Source organism: Pelodiscus sinensis, chromosome 14, assembly GCF_052426305.1.
Source record: "Pelodiscus sinensis isolate ZL-2025 chromosome 14, ASM5242630v1, whole genome shotgun sequence".
Classification (NCBI taxonomy): domain Eukaryota; kingdom Metazoa; phylum Chordata; order Testudines; family Trionychidae; genus Pelodiscus; species Pelodiscus sinensis.
In genome coordinates, this window is record NC_143065.1 from 22,422,900 (window position 1) to 22,440,976 (window position 18,077).

At 41.6% G+C, this 18,077-nt stretch overlaps 1 protein-coding gene across 4 annotated transcripts in view; it reads right to left on the minus strand.

The window, feature by feature from the left end:
• The window catches only part of DMXL2 (Dmx like 2), a 151,631-nt gene that overhangs the window by 94,651 nt on the left and 38,903 nt on the right, over positions 1-18,077 (minus strand). For all 4 annotated transcript variants that reach the window (XM_089782037.1, XM_075897232.2, XM_089782035.1 and 1 more), the window contains exons 7-10: positions 14,876-15,054; positions 9,663-9,846; positions 7,572-7,746; positions 4,209-4,445 (exon numbers count right to left, since the gene is read on the minus strand). In XM_089782037.1, the coding sequence (XP_089638163.1) occupies positions 4,209-4,445; positions 7,572-7,746; positions 9,663-9,846; positions 14,876-15,054 (775 nt within the window). The remainder of the gene's footprint in view (positions 1-4,208; positions 4,446-7,571; positions 7,747-9,662; positions 9,847-14,875; positions 15,055-18,077) is intronic.

The following is an 18,077-nucleotide window of genomic DNA, read 5'->3' on the forward strand; positions in this document are numbered from 1 at the left end:
ATTTTCAATCCATAATTTCCTTTCTTGTGAGTTTGTGTTTTTCACCTCCAGGGTTCTGTTCTTGATTTGTGATTTTTATTGGCCATCTGATGAGAATTTGTCTAAGACAGCTGTTTGTATCTAAAATATAGATTGCAAGATCAAGTCTCCAATTTTCAGTGCAACATAGTAAGACCAAACTTTATAATGTGTTAAATATCTGAAGTTTAGTTTGGAGGGCAAGCTTTCTTTTTCCAGACTGGCTTTAGAATTACCAAAGCACATCTGGGGTTTACTATTTTGGCTTTAATGTCTTTGTCTGTTTCACCTCTTGTACTTAGAATTGCACTTGCCTTGATAAGTGAAATACCAGACCTCTTCAATGACAGTCCCAGATAGTGTTACTGATAGATTTTACTGTCCACTGAACTTCTGCTGTCATTACATAATTTTCTGGTGCACACACTAGGGATGTGAAAGGTTTACTGGTTCTGGTTATCCGGTGGAGCTGGAGTAGCTCCCCACCTGTTGCAGGCAGCAAGCTGCTCCAGCCCTATGGGGCCTACTGTGGACAGGGGCTGCTCTCCACAGGCAGCCCTCTGTCCATGGCAGGCCTGGGTGCACCTCAGGCAGGGGCTGCTCAGGTCCAGCAGGGCTTGAGCTGCCCTCGGCCCCCTTTTAATCAGTTAAACTCTACATTTTAACAGTAAACTACTTAAACAGGATTTTACATCCCTAACACACAATTAATTTCCCACAATCATGAAAACATAAATTCACAAAATTACAAAAATACCTTAACAAAAATATTGATATCCATTGATATTATTTTTAAAAAAGCAAAATCAGATTCTGTTAACTAACTACATGGCACCAGGCAGCTCCAAAGTGAGAATGGGTGGCAGAAGATGGCACAGCCTAAATAATGCAACTCTAAGTGGCATTAAAAATATTTTTTCCCCCACTAGAAAATCTGCTGGTTTGACAGTGGCTGTTGGCATCTAAATGGTGGTTCCTAAAATGAACCCCATACGCCAGAATTTACGCAAAACCTCAACTATGCATAACCAGAGTGTAAGGGCTTTCACTGTCTCAAGGAAAACACTGCCATGTGCTTGAAATGGCCCAGGTCTTGAACTGAGGGGGAAAAAAAAAGAACGAAACTGGCATTCACCTAAATGATGCCCACGAGACACTAGCCATAGTAGAATGTGTAAATACTCAAAATATGACCACTCCATCCCTGCTGGGCTCATTAGGCTTAGCTTTCCCTCAGTAAGGTTCAAATGAATCCACAGACAGGACCATATTAAAACCAAGGTCATCTGCGCAGGGTTTCCAGACAGTTAAGTCATGTGATGGTTTCAATCTCAGTGTTTTGGTGGTGTGTGAGAGAGAGAGAGAGAGAGAGAGAGAGAGAAAATGAATGTTTCTAGCCTTATTGTTGCCAAGAATAGCTGGAAAGGTGAATTGTGTATAACTGATGTAGTGAGGTCTGTGTGAGCTTACATATGACCTCCAGCAAATGCAAGAGCCAAGGGGTCAACTGACCCTCACAGCTCTGAATGAGTTGGGGTGTGAGGCATGCAAGCACTGTTGGGTCTAAAAGACCTGGCTCCATGTGAAGCAGTGCATCAGCCCCCAAAAGTTATTAATTTAAAACTGAAAGATTATCATCCTCACCTCTTTACATCTAGCATGTGTGCCAGGCTCAGGAAGCAGTTAAAAGAAAGGAATTTAGTGCAACTTGGGGGCAATTTGGTTGGAAGGGAGAATATAAAAGAGATGTGATTTAGGAACTGACAAAAACTAGGCAGATGATGAACTGTGGGATAAACTAAGGAGCAGAGTTTGCTCATGTACAAATATTAATAAATAATAATATAAAGTGAGCACTGGACATTTTGTATTCTGTGTTGCAACTGAAATCAATACATTTGAAAATGGAGGAAATTATCCAAAATACTTAAATTTAAATTGATATTTTATTGTTTAGCAGTGCGATTAAAACTGTGATTAATCACGATTAAATTTTTTTAGTTAATCATGTAATTGACATCTCTAATCTGTACTTATCTTCTCCTTTGCATGCAGTCAAGGGAATGACCCAAAATTAGCAACCTTTTATTAGTGCGTGTAAATGCTACTTTCTCTAGGCTAAGGAAAGAGATAATTATATGTTAATATCAAGTAGATATTTTAACAGAAAAGCATACTTGAACTTAAATATATAATTTTCTCAATGAGAATCTAAATTGATGTAAGAGGATAATCAACCACTGATATGCAAATAGACATACAATAAAGTTCAGTATAAACCCCTTTGATATAAAACGTAGGTTTTCACTATACAGGCAGTCCCCGGGTTACGTACAAGATAGGGACTGTAGGTTTGTTCTTAAGTTGAATCTGTATGTAAGTCGGAACTGGCGTCCAGATTCAGCCGCTGCTGAAACTGATCAGCAGCTGATTCCAGGAAGCCCAGGGCAGAGCAACTGTGCCTCCGGCTTCCTGCAGTCAGCGCTGGTCAGTTTCAGCAACGGCTGACTTGGGGACGTCTGGGGCAGAGCAGCTGGGGTGCTGCTGGGTTGCTCCAGTAGCACCGCTCCTCGGCGCTACTGGACCAACCCAGCAGCACCCCAGCTGCTCTGCCCCAGGAGTCCTGATTCAGCCGCTGCTGAAAGTGACCAGCTGCGGCTGAATCAGGACGCCTGGAGCAGAGCAGCTGGGGTGCTGCCGGGTTGGTCCAGTAGTGCCCAGAGCGGCGCTGCGGGACCAACTGGCAGCGCCCCAGCTGCTCTGCCCCAGGGTCCACAAGAAAAGCCTGGTCTGCTGGGGGGGGGGGCACACTAGCTGCGCCCCCCCCCCCCCCAGCAGACCAGGGACACAGGGAGCAAAGCGGCAGCGGGGGGTGCCTCGCCTCTGAGGCTTTGCTCTGGCGCGGGACCGCTTTGCTCCCGGTGCCCCTGGTTTGCTGGAGACGGTCCCCAGCAGACCAAGGGCACCGGGAGCAAACCCGCAGCTGCGGCGAGGTCCCGCGCTTCTGAGGCTTTGCTACAGCAAAGCCTCAGAAGCGGGGGACTCCGCCGCGGCTGCGGGTTTGCTCGCAGTGTCCCTGGTCTGCTGGGGACCGTCTCCAGCAGACCAGGGGCATCGGGAGCAAACCCGCAGCAGCGGCGGGGTCCCCTGCTTCTGAGGCTTTGCTCTGGCAAAGCCTCAGAAGCGCGGGAACCCGCCGCTGCTGCGGGTTTGCTCGCGGTGCCCCATGTCTGCTGGGGACCATCTCCAGAAGACCAGGGGCACCGCGAGCAAACCCGCCGGGGCTGCGGGTTTGCTCCCGATGCCCCTGGTCTGCTGGAGACGGTCCCCAGCAGACCAGGGGCACCGGGAGCAGCTTTTCTCGCCCCGGAGGTCGAGGTGGCTGACCGCTGCCTGTGAGCTCTGGGGCGAGAAAGCCCCATTCGTATGTGCGGATCCGACATAAGTCGGATCCGCGTTAAGTCGGGGACTGCCTGTAGTCTATAAAAATGTTGAGAGTATGTGTATCTGTATGTGTAAGAGAAAGGCTTACAAAAGAAAGACTGTTTAACCTGTTTCATGCAAGAGATGTTATGCCCATTAGTGATTACCACCTACAGCACATGAAAACTAGACGATAAATGTCTATATTTTTTATGTGATATATACCATCAAGTGTCAGCAATGCCCCTCTGCCTTGTATATTGACCCAAATGGATAGTCTCTGCGACAAAGGATAAATGGACACAAATCAGACATCAGAAATGTAACACACATAAATCTGAAGGGGAACATTAACAAAATACCTGGATACTCAATAATGGATTTAAAAGCAGCCATTCTTCCACAAAGGAATTTTACCAAACAATTACAGAGAGAGACTGGTGAACTGGAATTTACTTACAAATTTGACACTGTCAACCTGGACTTAAATAAAAATATTGACTGGTTAACACTCTAAAAATCCAATTTCGCCTGCTTTTTGCCAGTTTCACATCAAAAGCTTTGAAAGTTTTCACATCCAGCCTTAGCTTAATTAACATGGGCTCTACAATTGACAGATAACTATTATTTCCATTCCAACTCATCTGATGAAGTGAGTTTTACCCACGAAAGCTCATGATACTACATATTTGTTAGTTTCTAATGTGCCATGGGACTCATTTTTACATTCGCCTGAGTAACTCTAACAAAATAACCAGATTACTAACCATGATCTAGTTTCATATGTAAGCCTCTCTCCTTCTCCTCTATTTCCTCCGCCTCTTCATGATCAGCTTCATCAGCATCTTGTTCTGGTTGTTGTTCAGTAAGTTTTCTTAGATGATGCATGAATACTTCAATTGAGGATGTAAAATTAAATTCTTTATTATTCAGCCAATGAACCACAAAGCCTCCATTTCCTTCATCTACATTGAAAGCTGCTCCAGCTAAGACTGATGGAATATCTGTGAAAATAAAATTTAATTAAAAAATCCACACCAAACCCACAACTTAAATAAATGTAAATTAGCTACCTACAATACAGAACTTCATAAATGTATACTTGTAAGCTAAAACAAGTTATACACACACAGAGCAATGGATAATTTGCATATATTAATAGGAATGGGTTTTTATAAAATAAAGAAAGAAAACTAGCTTAATTTTAATTCCATAAACAAAACCTAGTTATAACTTTTGTTATTAAGTTTCTCTAGATGAAAAACGGTGGGGTTATGTTTAAAATTATTTATAAAACCGAATAATTTAAAAACAAGCATAATAAATATGCTGGCCACAAAAATTTCTGCCAAATATTAATCTTAACATAACTCTAACACTGAAAAGTTATTTTAAATGTATTTTTATTTTGCTTTCATATCTATATATTTCTTACAGGGACACTGTGAAATGGAAAATATTCTATTAATATATTTACAGGTTGACAGTGCTTTAGTATCATACTTAAGTGTTCTTTGAAATCAAAAGAATAATGCGGAATGTGTAAAATTATACATGTATTGCTGACTTGCATTGGAGGTTCAACGTGCTATGTTAATCTCACACACACACACACACACACACACACACACACACACACACACGCACACACACGCTGGAGTTAACCGGCATTGCTCAGGACACTGGAGGAACAAAATGTAGAAAAACAGTAGTCCATTATCTTTTTTTGAATGGTAGAAAAATTGCACTGATTTCTATAGGGAGTAAAATATAGGATTGCATCATCCCCGGGGGACCATAGGGGGGTGGTGTGACCCCGGGTAGATGGGAGGTTACATGCGGGAGGGGCACCCCAACTCGTGCCCGGGGCTGCAGGTGCCATGGGGAGCAGGGCAGATGCCCGAGTCGTTGTGCACATGGGGATCGGGACACTGTGTGCCAGCGCGGGGGCGGGAAAGAGGGTTGCTTATGTAACCTCACAGGCGGGAAGGGGCGAGTCCTGGATGGCACTGGGAGCCGCAGGCGGTGAACACGGGATCTCGGGTGGGTGGGGCGGCCCCTGCAGTGCAGCACCGCAGGTTACTTTTTCATTTTTACAGCTTGAGCTTGGGCCCAAGAGTACCTTAAAACCTTCTCCTGAATGAAAGGTTATCCCATGCAAAGTTTGGTTGCGGTAGGTCTTATAGTGTCCAAGTTAGCACACAAACTTACAAACATTCTCCTTTATATATTAGATAAAAAAAATTCCTGTGGGATGGCAGAGTGATGTCATCACGTCACTCTGCATCGCCATGCACCCAACTCCAAATCTTGCTCCCCTCCTGCCGGAAATGGCCTCTTACCATGCTACCAGCTTCGCCAGCAGGCTTCCCCGCTGACTGGCCTCGTCGCCTGCAGTCCTACCAGCTGCAGCCCCTCCAGGCCCATATGCAGTGGGTGTATGAGTGCACCCCACTGTGGCCCTCCAAGTAAGCATGAGGCTGGAGCAGCACATTGCTCCTGCCTCCCTCCCCTGTGCTCTGGCTGAGGGCGGGTGGAAGCCACGAGCCACCACGCAGCCTCTCCTTTCTTACCTCCCCAGTGCTCTGGGGAGAAGGGGGCCTTCGGGGTAGGAGCTGCAAAGCCTCTGCCCCTCCGGTGCTCCAGTGGACAGGAGCTGTGCCCCTGCCCCCCCACCCCATAGGTCAGAGGGAGAGCCAGGGCTGGCGCGGCCTTGGCCCAGCCCCTCTGGCTATCAGGGAGAACACAAGGGCAGATGAACCATGGTCCGGCCCAGGTTGGTGGGGAGTAGGACAGGCAGAGGCAAGAAAAAGCCGGGGCGGGCCAGGGATGGTGGGGAAAAAGAGATGGAGTGGGCTGGGGGGAAGCGGGGACGAGGGGTGAGAAAGAGTCAGGGTTCCGGTGGCCACAGGGTGGGGAAGAGCTGGGGCTGGGACGACCTCGGCCCCGGGCCCTCCCCAGCCAAGAGGGGGGTTGGTGAGCATAGCGAGCCCCCAGTAAACTTATAAAATTACTTTTTCAAAAGAATTGTGTTTAGTGTTTAAAGTTTGAGAACATTGGTATAGGAATATAATGTATTTTGGGTCAGAGTTAAGGTAGCTGTGTTGAGATGAATTTCTTAATATTTGACAAGAAAAATATATTTGTTTAGTATGTGGACAGTGTGTAATTTATGGCCTTAGCTACATAGATCCTTGTTTTAAGTGCTGAGGTTTTGTAAATATGATAAGTAACTACATTGTTAGTAGTTAACCTTAATTTTGAAAAAAAACTTGTTTTGGGAATTTCATGGGGGACTGACATTTTGTGCAGCTAAAGAGACTCCCATTTAACACATTTTATACTAGGCTAAGATGTGTCACCAGATGAACGGAGGGAGTGGTGACTCGCTAAAAACTTATACAGAACTCTTTCATTCAAGTCCACACCACTAAGGATGCATATGTTTCATGGGTAACAATGCTAAGCTGTGCTTGTATATGGACATATTCCCCGCAAAGCACCTATCATCGTACATGAAGGTACATGTGCACTGGAGATGGAAGTGAAATTCCCTGCTTGAGGAGACATACCTGCACCATCTCTGATTGAACAAAGGTGCTAGACATAGCACTGCACCGGTCTTATCTTCCCCCCGACCCTCTACTATGTACCTAGGGATGCAGACAGGATTGCATGCAGTGTGACAAGCCTATCCCTGCTGCCCATGTGGCTGCGACTACACTATTTTTAGCATGTGATTTTGATCAGAGCTAGCACACATACATCTGCCTAAGCTGGAAATCACACTCCAGTGTCAGTATGGACATGCTTGGACTGCCACTTGGGTTTGTGGGGTATTGGGCTTGTTTAGTTTTTTCTTTTCTTCTTTATTATGTATAAAGATGACCAAAAAAATTACTCTTAAAAAAGTACGGGAAAGAGTGTTTATTTAGGTTTTTACATTTGAAATTCAAGTGCTGTGTGTCCTGCAAGACTCTGATCATTAAAGACTAGTGAAATAGTATGTTTGCTATGGGCAGTATTCAAGAAAGAAGAGCAAACCATAAGCACTACGCAAATACCACCTCCTAATATTTTCATTTTGGATAAATTATTATTGGGCATTTAAAAAAAAAGTTGCATTTCACCTGTGGTAGGATTAATGCTTGCTGCTATATGAAAGTGACAGAGTGCATTAGCATGATGTGAAATATGACGCTGAACTTCATGAGAACCCTGTTGATCAGGCAATAATTCTGTGTGGGTAATAAGAATGGAAGATCTTCTTTGTCCTTTTCTCATATTTTTCAAGTGGTGAAGTGTCTGAAATAGTTAAGAGAAAAAAAATCACATTTAAACATAAAACTATGCATTGTGAAGTTGATTCATGAGTATATATCTATGCAAATCCTGATGCTTTTATTGCGTCCTAGTACCTAAGATGTGATGACCCTGCATGTAGGTTTTCTGATATTGTAAAACTATGCACTTTTTTCAGATCACTGACGGAATGCCTACTCAGCAGGGCTAAACTCGAAATAAGCTAGGCAACCTGAGCTTTGCTAATTGTGTAGCTTAAGTCGAAATAGGTTATTTCAACTTTTGGAGTTGTCTACACAGCAGTTATTTCAAAATAGTACACTCTTCCCCCAACTTCTCTTATTCCTCATACTACGAGGTTTACAGGAGTCGGAGTAAGAAGCCTGTTATTTCAAATTTATTTTGAAATAATGGGCTTGCTGTGTAGATGCTATGATGGATAGGAGGAGTGCTGGCTAGCACCCGGTTACTAAGGGGTAAAATTCAGGTAGCTAGCAAGGATGTTGGCAGGAAGCCAGAAGAACCAATAAGAATAAAGTGCTGAAATTTGAATTGTATAAGGGACCTTGCCTGCTTTCTTTGTGTGAGAGATTTAAACCAGGAGTTGAGAGGCACAGAATGGATTTAAATCCAGACAGGACTACCATGCCTCCAAGGAATTCAGGGCATGGAAGTGGAGTGAACCAAAAAGGGATTGTGAGTAAATAAAGGGAAAAGAGTGAATCTAGTCACAATCAAGAGTATTTTCTTTATTTTGTGGTTTGGTTTGGACTTGTCTGTGTGAATTTATGCTTCCCTTCCTCCATTCACCATCTTAGAATTGTTCCCAGACATTTTCTGTCTTTTAATTTGTTTTCCTTAGTTGCTCTGTAACACCTAGCAATCAAGTATGCTTTCTCAAGATCTTTTGTTTTGTAATAAAAATCACTTTTTAAGGTGATGATTTGATTCTTATATCCTGGAAGGTAACAACAGGTCTATCTGTGTCTGTCTGCATGCCTCAGACTGGAGGTCAGCTACCAGAGACTGCAGTTTGCTTTTCTCTTTTCCTGTTTTTCAAGCTCTCTCATAGTAAAGGAGCTTGGGGTTCCCCGGGGGAGAATTCAAGCGTTTGTCCCGTTTTTTGGGGGGGGGGGAGAATCACTTGATGGTGGCAGCTAACCTCCAAAAGTCGGTACATCTGTGACTCTGGAGAGTTTTTGTAAGTAAAGTAGACAAGGTATATTTTTTAAAGGACTTTTGTGGGGATACCTTCTGTATTCGGAATGTCAGAGTGGGGATCAGCCCTGACAAGATGCGCACTACATTATTATCACACTGCTGTGCAGACACATCTTTACAGACCAAAAGAAAAAGGGTTATACTGGTAGCACACATTTTACCTGGATACTGAAAAGCCTCCCCTATACTAAAACATCTTCTTAGTAGGCGTGGCAATGAAAACTCAATGAGCAGATTTTTTTTTAAAACAATGAGTCTCTAATTATCTAATCTTAATAAGGATAAGAATATTTTCCTTACATGGGTTCAAGATAATATGTCAATTCTTGATTTCCAAGGATGTTTTTATTGGTATGGAGTCTCATTCTCCAGCCAGAATGAAACCATTTAGTGTACACTATTTAATATCATCTGTGCTAACAACTCTATACTCAGCTGAAGAGGAAGCAAATTCATTCTATTTTTCATATGAGTCTTAAAAGTTTTATTCTCAATTCGGTAAGTTGTCACTCTTTCTCTTTGGGTGATTTATTGTGAATGGAGTAGGAGAAAGAATTCAGATTGCTACACTCTAATCTACTGTGTACTTTTACAAGCTGGATAGCATTTAATTTCAGTTTTCCAAATCCCTTAATTTTACATACCCAAAATGTTAAATACGGAAATAAAAAATAATTAACATAAATATTTAACAGTACCTCTAGAGCATGCTGTATTCTGTCTTTTTGCCGTCCAGAATGCAACAGGCTGCTGCTAATGCTGGAAGAGCTAGTCTCACAGATCTGCTCACCCAGAAGACTATCATCTGGTAATAAAGTCTCTGACCATAGCCGACAGATACCATCATGGCATGAAGTAAGTAGCACATTACAGACAGATCCCCTGAAAATAAACATATCAGAATTACCTCATGTGTATTGAAGTACAATTACAAAACTGAAAATACAAAAACATACTAGTGTTAAGCAGTTATCATATGCTTCATGGAAGGTGTTTGGAGCTAAAGTATGTTTACAAGGGTGGTAACATTTAAAATATGCTAGCTAAATGGTAAATTGTATATTACCAACAGAAATGCAGCTGATAGTAGTTGCTGCATTTAAAGTGTAGTAGGAGCCTGGTGGGCAGGCAGCCCAGCTCAGTCCTGGTTTGCACTGGGACCAAACTTCGCTGAGGCTCTGCAATTTGAAATGTAGTAGGTACAAGGGGGCAGGCTTCCTGGCTCCTACTGTCTTTTAAATTGCAGAGCCACAACGGGGTTTGGTCCTGCACCTGGTGCAAGCTGGGCTGCCTACTGATTGAATTTTTATCAACTACTTGATTAATCAACTACTCTATTAGTTAAATCCCCCCCTTAACATCCCTAATATATATTATGTTACTAAAGAAATAATAAAGTACTAATAAACTATCTTATTAGTCTTTAAAGTGCTACATGACTGCTTATTTTGTTTTACCAAGATCAGACTAACTCGGCTACCTCTCTGTTCTTTATAAAACAGATAGGATAGATTTAAAGTGAGTTTAACTATTCATCTCACGGATTTTCCTACTAATGCTGTAATAACATTTCCTGAAGGAAAAGTTTATACTTGTACTTCCTACACTTAATGTAGATCAGATCACCTTTTAGATCAGATTTTACTGTACTTTCAAGGGTAGGCAAACTGATGTCAGTAAGATTTCTTGCTTCACCCATGTAATAAGGGTTGCACCACTTCACTCTTTAAAATACTGTGTGTGATGCTATGCCTCCATATTTTAAGGAAATCTCTTATAAATATAAATATGCATAATTCAAATATACTTTATGCAAAACAGGGCAAGTAACCTATCATTCAAGAGACTGTGATCCCCTGATTGTGTATATTCTATTTGTGAGCCTATATCATTTTTATGTAAAGTTAGAAATATTAAACAGAAATGTGTTTTATTAATAGAGGTATTCTAGTGAGAGCCATTAGTGGTACTTAAGGGATTTAATAGCCTGGTGCTCAAAACAATGATCTTGAAATGGATTTATTTTTTCCTCTAAGCCCAAACTGTGGTTGGTCCTACAAAAACACATAATCATGCCATTTGGTGCAGGAATTCATCTTGAATTTGGTATTTTTTCCATTGGGATGGGGACAATGAAACAAAAGAAATTCTACTTAAGGGATGGGAAGCAATCAATGATAGCCTTCTGCAGGCTTTTGAAAATTGCCTGCCCACACTAAGATACACAAAAAGTTGTTAGATCCAGACTAGTAAAAAAGATCAGCTTCAAGGATTTTACCTGAAATAAGGACTAGGGTAAGAAATATGATCTGTAACAATCTCTTAATGCATTAGGCTTAACCCATGTTCCCTATTAGCTGTGCAGCAGGATGGCCTTGCAGCTGCTAAATAAGCTTCCCACCCTCCCACCCCAGAGGCTTAAGGCTGCCTCACAGGCTATGTCTAGACTGCAAGCCTCTTTCGAAAGAGCCTCTTTCGAAAGATACTTTCGAAAGAGCCTCTTTCGAAAGAGAGCGTCTAGACTGCACGCGGAACTTTCGAAAGAGCAAGCCGCTTTTTCGAAAGAAACCATCCAGTGAGTCTGGATGCTCTCTTTCGAAGAAGCCCTATTTACATTCAAGAACGCCTTCTTTCGAAAGAAGCACTTTCGAAAGAAGGCGTTCTTCCTCGTGAAATGAGGTTTACCGCCGTTGAAAGAAAAGCCACGTTCTTTCGATTTAATTTCGAAAGAACGCGGCTGCAGTCTAGACGCAGGTGAAGTTTTTTCGGAAAAAGGCTATTTTTCCCGAAAAAACCCCTGAGTCTGGACACAGCCACAGAGAGCTTCTTGGCTGGGGAGAGGCACCCTCAGCAGCAGAAGCTCCCTGCTCCAGACAACAAACGAGCATGCTGGGAGGGAGGGAGGGAGGGAGAGGAGAGAGGGAGTAAGTACATAGCTGAAATGGGAGGGGCCAGAGGTGAGGGGAGTTTGGAGTGTATAATAAGTACGGGAAGGGAGAGGTATGATTACAATGATTTGATTACAGCAGCGGGGTTTGCCTGCAGCTTCTCATGAGGAAACCCAGCACAATCCTCTAGCTTCCTGGTCTGGGAAAGAGTCAGCCGACTGCATGGGGTAGGTGGGGAAAATGGGGAAAATGGGGAATGGAGCTGGCATCTGTGCAGTGAGATGGGGACAGAGGAGAGTTTGTTTGGGGTGTCTTTACTTGTTTCCATCTGGGATGCAGGGAGCAAGAGTCAAACCCTATCTGTTTCAGCACAGTAGCCCTAACTGGGATGCAGACATAGGATTCTCTCCTGGGCTGGGACGCGCTATATGGGGTGGCTCCAAAATTTAAGGTTGGATAAAAGCTTTTACGCTGCTTTTGAATATTGGAACAAAAGGTCTAGCTCATGACATTTGCATGATTACATTTCAAACAAAGTTTACATAGGTGTTAATGGCTTATAGTTAGAAAGGAAAGGATTCTTTTAACAATTTTTTTTTAGTGTTGTAGATATCTGCAAACTCTGATGATTTTTTAAAAATCCTGTGTCACCAGTTAGTACACAGTAAATTGTTAAAACTGGAATAACTTTACCATGGATCTTGTTTAATTTGTTTGGGCTTTCAATTGGAGTTGGACAAATGCTCTGGGGGCTTCTGAGTTAGCAACGCACACAAGGTGAAGTTTCAAATCAGGATTTGTATCTGTTTTAAAGATCTGTTTCATTTGCATAGCATGGATCTTAAACATTAACCAGAGAAAGTGTATAAGCCTGAGTGAATGCCTTTCACTCTCCTTTCTAGTGTCAGTAAATATTGTATGAATATTATCAAGGAGAGCATGACTATTTCTAGTTTACTCAGATTTGTTTAGCATCTTACAGCTGTGCATATTTTTTAGACTTTTACTTAATGGCCATGTCTTTGATGTATTTATATAGTTATTTGCAGCATGGCCCCTTTTGGTGTGTTTATTAGCTTGAGCTGTTAGATAAGACGATAATACATGTACTCCAAAGGTAGTGTTAATTTTCTTCATTTGATTTCATATTAAACATTTTAAGCATTGCTCCTTGTTAATTATCTCTTGTTTTAATATATTGTCTTCCATACCTATGGACTGTTTAAAATATGTATTTGTCCCTAGGTTTTTTGTTTGTACTGGGACACACTGCACATCCACATACAATCTCAATCTTGGTGGTGCATATAAGAAATTTCAACCCACACAAAAGAAAATTCAACCTGCCTAAAATGTTAGAAGGAACACTGGGCTTAACTGGTTTGTTTTGTTTATTTTAGAATAGTAACTTGCTTTGTCTGTCTGTTTTCACTTGCAATCACTTAAATCCTACTTTTTATACTCAATAAAATTACTTCTGTTTATTGTCAAACCGTGTAAATGACTGTTATGGGCGGGTATTGGGGTGAGGGGGAAGCAACAACTGTGCACCTCTCTCAATGATAAAGAAAGTGAGCTTTGAGCTTTCTCTGTGTAAAACCGTTTTTTTGGGGGGGGGATGCTGTCAGGTTCCTGTAGCTGAGCTATCCCAGAGTTATCAGTGTCTGTGTTACTCTGCTAGGGGACCGTTACCCCAACTCTGTGCCTTTTCTGGCGTAGACCAGAGTTTCTGTCCCAGCAGGACATAGTGATGGAGCACCCCAGAGTGCAGGTTGATGAGCTTAGTGGTATGATCAGCACATCAGGTGACAGTCTCAAGGGTCACCCGTGTGCTGATCATACCACTGAGCCCAATCCATCACACTGTGCTCCCTCTGTAACAGGTGATGACATCACTAACTCAGCACTATATATGTTTTTTATATATATATATATATATATATATATATATATATATACACACACATACACACACACACATACATATATATATATATATATATATATAAATTTCAATGGTGACTACTCTAAACAAGCCAAGGAGCTAATATTCCCCAGCTCTCATGACTATAATGTCAACTTAATATTTAGGGTACTGAACTTAGGTCCCAGAAGTAAGCAAAAAAATTCATTCCAAAATATTTTGAAATATAATTTAAGATCTGTATTTTAAATCTATACATATAGTTTCTTATAATTTTAGAAGGGCTATATCACCACTTGACTTCTGGATACCTTCTTCACAATCAATCTCTCTGACTCACTCGCTCACTCACTGTAGCTAGGGAGCTGGCCTCAAAAACTTTTCAGCTCCCTGTATTAGATCTTCTTACATTCATATGCAATTATGTGACTGACAGTGGTTGTCTAAACATTTGGAAACCTATAATCATGATTTGCTACTATTTTAATGTACCGAAAAGTTGATACTTTTAAAATCTTAGTAAGAAATTGCTAGTCCTGCCAATACTTACATACATGCTTATCTTGAAGCATATAAGTAGTCCCAATGAAGTCAATGGGGCTATGCACATGTTTGAAGGGCAGAGAGAGCACGTTAGTTTGAATTCAGGTGTGATAAATTACAGGTGAGATGTACGTAAGTATTTGCAGAATTGGGGCCCTATAATTCAATGAAAATGTATGTTAATTCCAAAAGACGTAGGGAAAATACTAGATGAGTGGATTAAATAACAATTATAACTCTCTGAAGCTGGAATTATATGTGTACATCCTTAAGCATTACTTTTGAATACATCAGTACAGTATATTTAAACTATCACAAAGACAATGGACAAAATTATTAAATTTGGGCATCTACAATTAAGGTGCCTTAATTTATTCCTGGGTACAATAATAGACATGGTCTATTAGAAACGTGGCCAAGAAGAGAATGAGAAATGCTGATACTTATCACTGCCGAAAAATGTAGCTATTTTTATTCATGTACCTATTTAGGAACCTAACTTTAAACATCCACACTTGAAAATTTTGGTCAAGTTTTCTTCTAGGAACTTTCTAACCTGGGCATGTACTTGCTAGTGTTACGCCATGAAAATCCTGTCACCGCTCGAGGATGTGCCAAATACACAAAGGAAAAGTAAACAGGAGATGCACTTTTTTTCTTCTCTTCACTCTCTTGTGGTAGAAGAGATGACTTCCACCCAGTCATAGGATACCATACCTTTAAGAGACAATCATCCTGGGCAAAGAAACAAAAACACACACAGGATGAACACACTACAAATAAAAATGTCACCACAAGGAATCCCAAAAATATGGATCAAGTTAGATCGGTGATGTATGTCTAGTGACACAGTTAATTAAATTGAAATTCTGACTAATACCAAGAGAGACTTAAATAATTTACTATAATAATTTTATGTTTTTAAATTATATAATAAAGTACATCTATATGGTGGACTGCAAATATCAAAATGACATGGGTAAAATGTGGCTGACAGTTTATTTGTGATCAACCATTTTAAAAAGTAAAGGAAGCTGCTGTAATGTCTGGAAGAAGTAAAGAGATCTAACTTGCATAATTCACCAGTTTACAACTAGCTAAACATCTGGCACCCAATACATAGCAACAAATTCAAAGCTTATTTCTTAGTAAGAAATACTCCCTAAAACAGACAAAAGAAGATGTGGCAAACAATTAAAAATAAGGGGGAGAGAGAACAAAGAAAAAATAATTTCTATTAGATATTAATTTTATAAAGGGATTTGGAAGATAATGAAAGCAGCTGAAAAGCTCAAACAGAAGACAACACACAAATACAAGAATAATATGAACAGGCTTGAAAATGGCAATGGAAGAAACCCAAAGAGAGAAGTAGAGATGATTACACAGAATAAAAGAAAAAGCGTGGAAGCCAGAAGAAAGAGTACTTGTGCATGATTTGGGGAAACAAATAAGTTTGCATAGTGTCTAATAAGGTAAAGACGTGGTGGACACAAGTACACTATGGTAAGAGAATAACTCTCTCAGTTGCAGGACCAACTGATGTAGGGAGTAGAAAATGAAAAGTGTAACGGGTTCTGCCCTTCAGTTGAGTGCCCCCAGGTGGCTGAGGGAAGTCTCACAGTCTTTTACTTGCCCATCTGGGGTGAGTCAATGTCCAAGCAGTGGACGTAGATCCGGCCTCATTTACCCTCTTGTTTCAGGTGTGTTTTGCAAAGAGGGTGGAGTGGACCCTCTGAGGCCTTTTGTGGAGTGGACCCTAAATAGCAGTTACCTGCTTAAGTTTCTATGTCCACAGTCACTCTCATGTCCCTGGGCCACTTCCCCAGGATGCTGCTCCATTCAACCCCTCTCTAGGGTCTTGGGATTGAATCCCTTTTCTGTGTTTGGCTGGGTTGCCCTGGCTTCTTGGCAAGCTTCCAGCCGTAGGACCAGGCTCTGTCCAGTTACGCTGCGCAGCTCTGACTCAGAGCTGTCCAAAGTTCTGAGGTTTCCCCAGTCAGCCCTGAGGCTTGCTAGGGTTGAGCTCCAGGAAGAAACTGCCTAGCCCTGGCCTAGCAGCTCCTTTTATATCAGGCTGCTGCACCCTGATTGGTTGCCACAAGGGCTGCTCCTCTACCCAGCTTGGAGGACTTCTCCACTGCTCCTGCTGCTGCTGGCCAGGGTGCTGAAAGGCCTCCAGTGGGAGGGTCAGCTTTGTCCAGCCCATCACGAAAAGAAATCAAGATTTTATATAAAAAAAAATACAGATCTCTCACTGCCCAGCTAAAAGATAAAATTCCAAAAAAAGGATAAAAATATGCTTGACCATTCATTGTGCAAGCAGGACAAACAAAAATGCTTGGCAGGCACCAATGTTAAAAGTTATGATTAAGACTATAAATCTGATAGAGCAATATATCACAACCTAAATAGAATCCTCTTCTGACACAGAGTATGTGCTTCTGGTACCATCTGCTGTGATTATGTAGTCAGGGAATCTTATATGCGTAAATCTATATGCACAACAGATGGAGACATGCAAAGAATAAGACTTTCAAAGCCTAGCTTTGATCACTTTCTAATCACAAACAAACATGCTACAGTGGACATCATCTTCAAATCTGACACTGTTACCCTAGGCTTGATTAAAGACATTAACTGGTTGGAGCATTACAAAGCCAATCTCTCTTGCCTCTAACATGTGCATTTCCACATCAAAAGCTATGAATGGGACACATACAGTCCACTTAATTAGTCTCATTAACAAGGGTCCTACAACTTACAGGTACTTCTGCTGTTTAAAAAGCTCATGATACCATCTACATGTTTTGTTAGTCTAAAGTGCTACCAGACCATTTGTTGTTGTTTTTTCTGTACAGACTAACTCAGCTACCTCCTGAAGCTTCTATTTATATATGGTTTGCTATTATTTCCACTCCAATTCATCTAATCAAGTGGGTTTTACCCATGAAAGCTCGTGATTCTATATATTTTTGTTAGTCCCTTAGGTGCCAACTACTCATTTTTAAATTTTAATGTGACTATCTCTCTGAGGCCTTTTATACTAGTGTGGATACTTTCTAGTGATATCATACACACAAGTCTATAACAGTAACATAACCACCATACTGATTGTTGTAAAGCAGGCTTTTTCTGTCCATGGCCTTCGCATATCGCCCATCCTGCCACACAAGGCCCCTCACAGAAAACCCAGACTGTGAGATACTCAGAGAAGCATGGGAAGCACAATGCAGCTTTCTGTAAAACGGGATTTAGCTTTGTAGGCATCATAGAACAGGGAGGTGAGCATGAAAAAATAGAACACAGCTGCAAGAGATAAATAAGATTCTCTTGACCAGTCCTTGAAGGCAGGGAGGTAGGCATAGGGAGATAAGACGCAACTGCCATGCACACTGACCATGCCCACACCCAGCACTGTCCACGGGGCCATCAGGCAGGCATCATGAAAAATCCTATAGGGCAGTATTTCATGTTACCTCATTACCAGCCTATCAGGCCCGGCCAAGGAACTGACCCTAATAAGGTACCGGATATCAGGTTATGTTATAAAAGACCCTCAATCCCTTTGTTCGACGGAGGTTCCGTGTATTGAGGGCACATTTTTTTTTGCCCAGCTGAAGGATTGATCACCCTGAAGCTGCCTTCCCCACCCTTCGAGTCAAAGATAAGGGTGCGCGAGTCCTGAGTTTGTGTGTGTCTTCATGTTGTTATTATTGCTGGATTTGTAAGTATTACTTAAATCTATCAATTGTTAG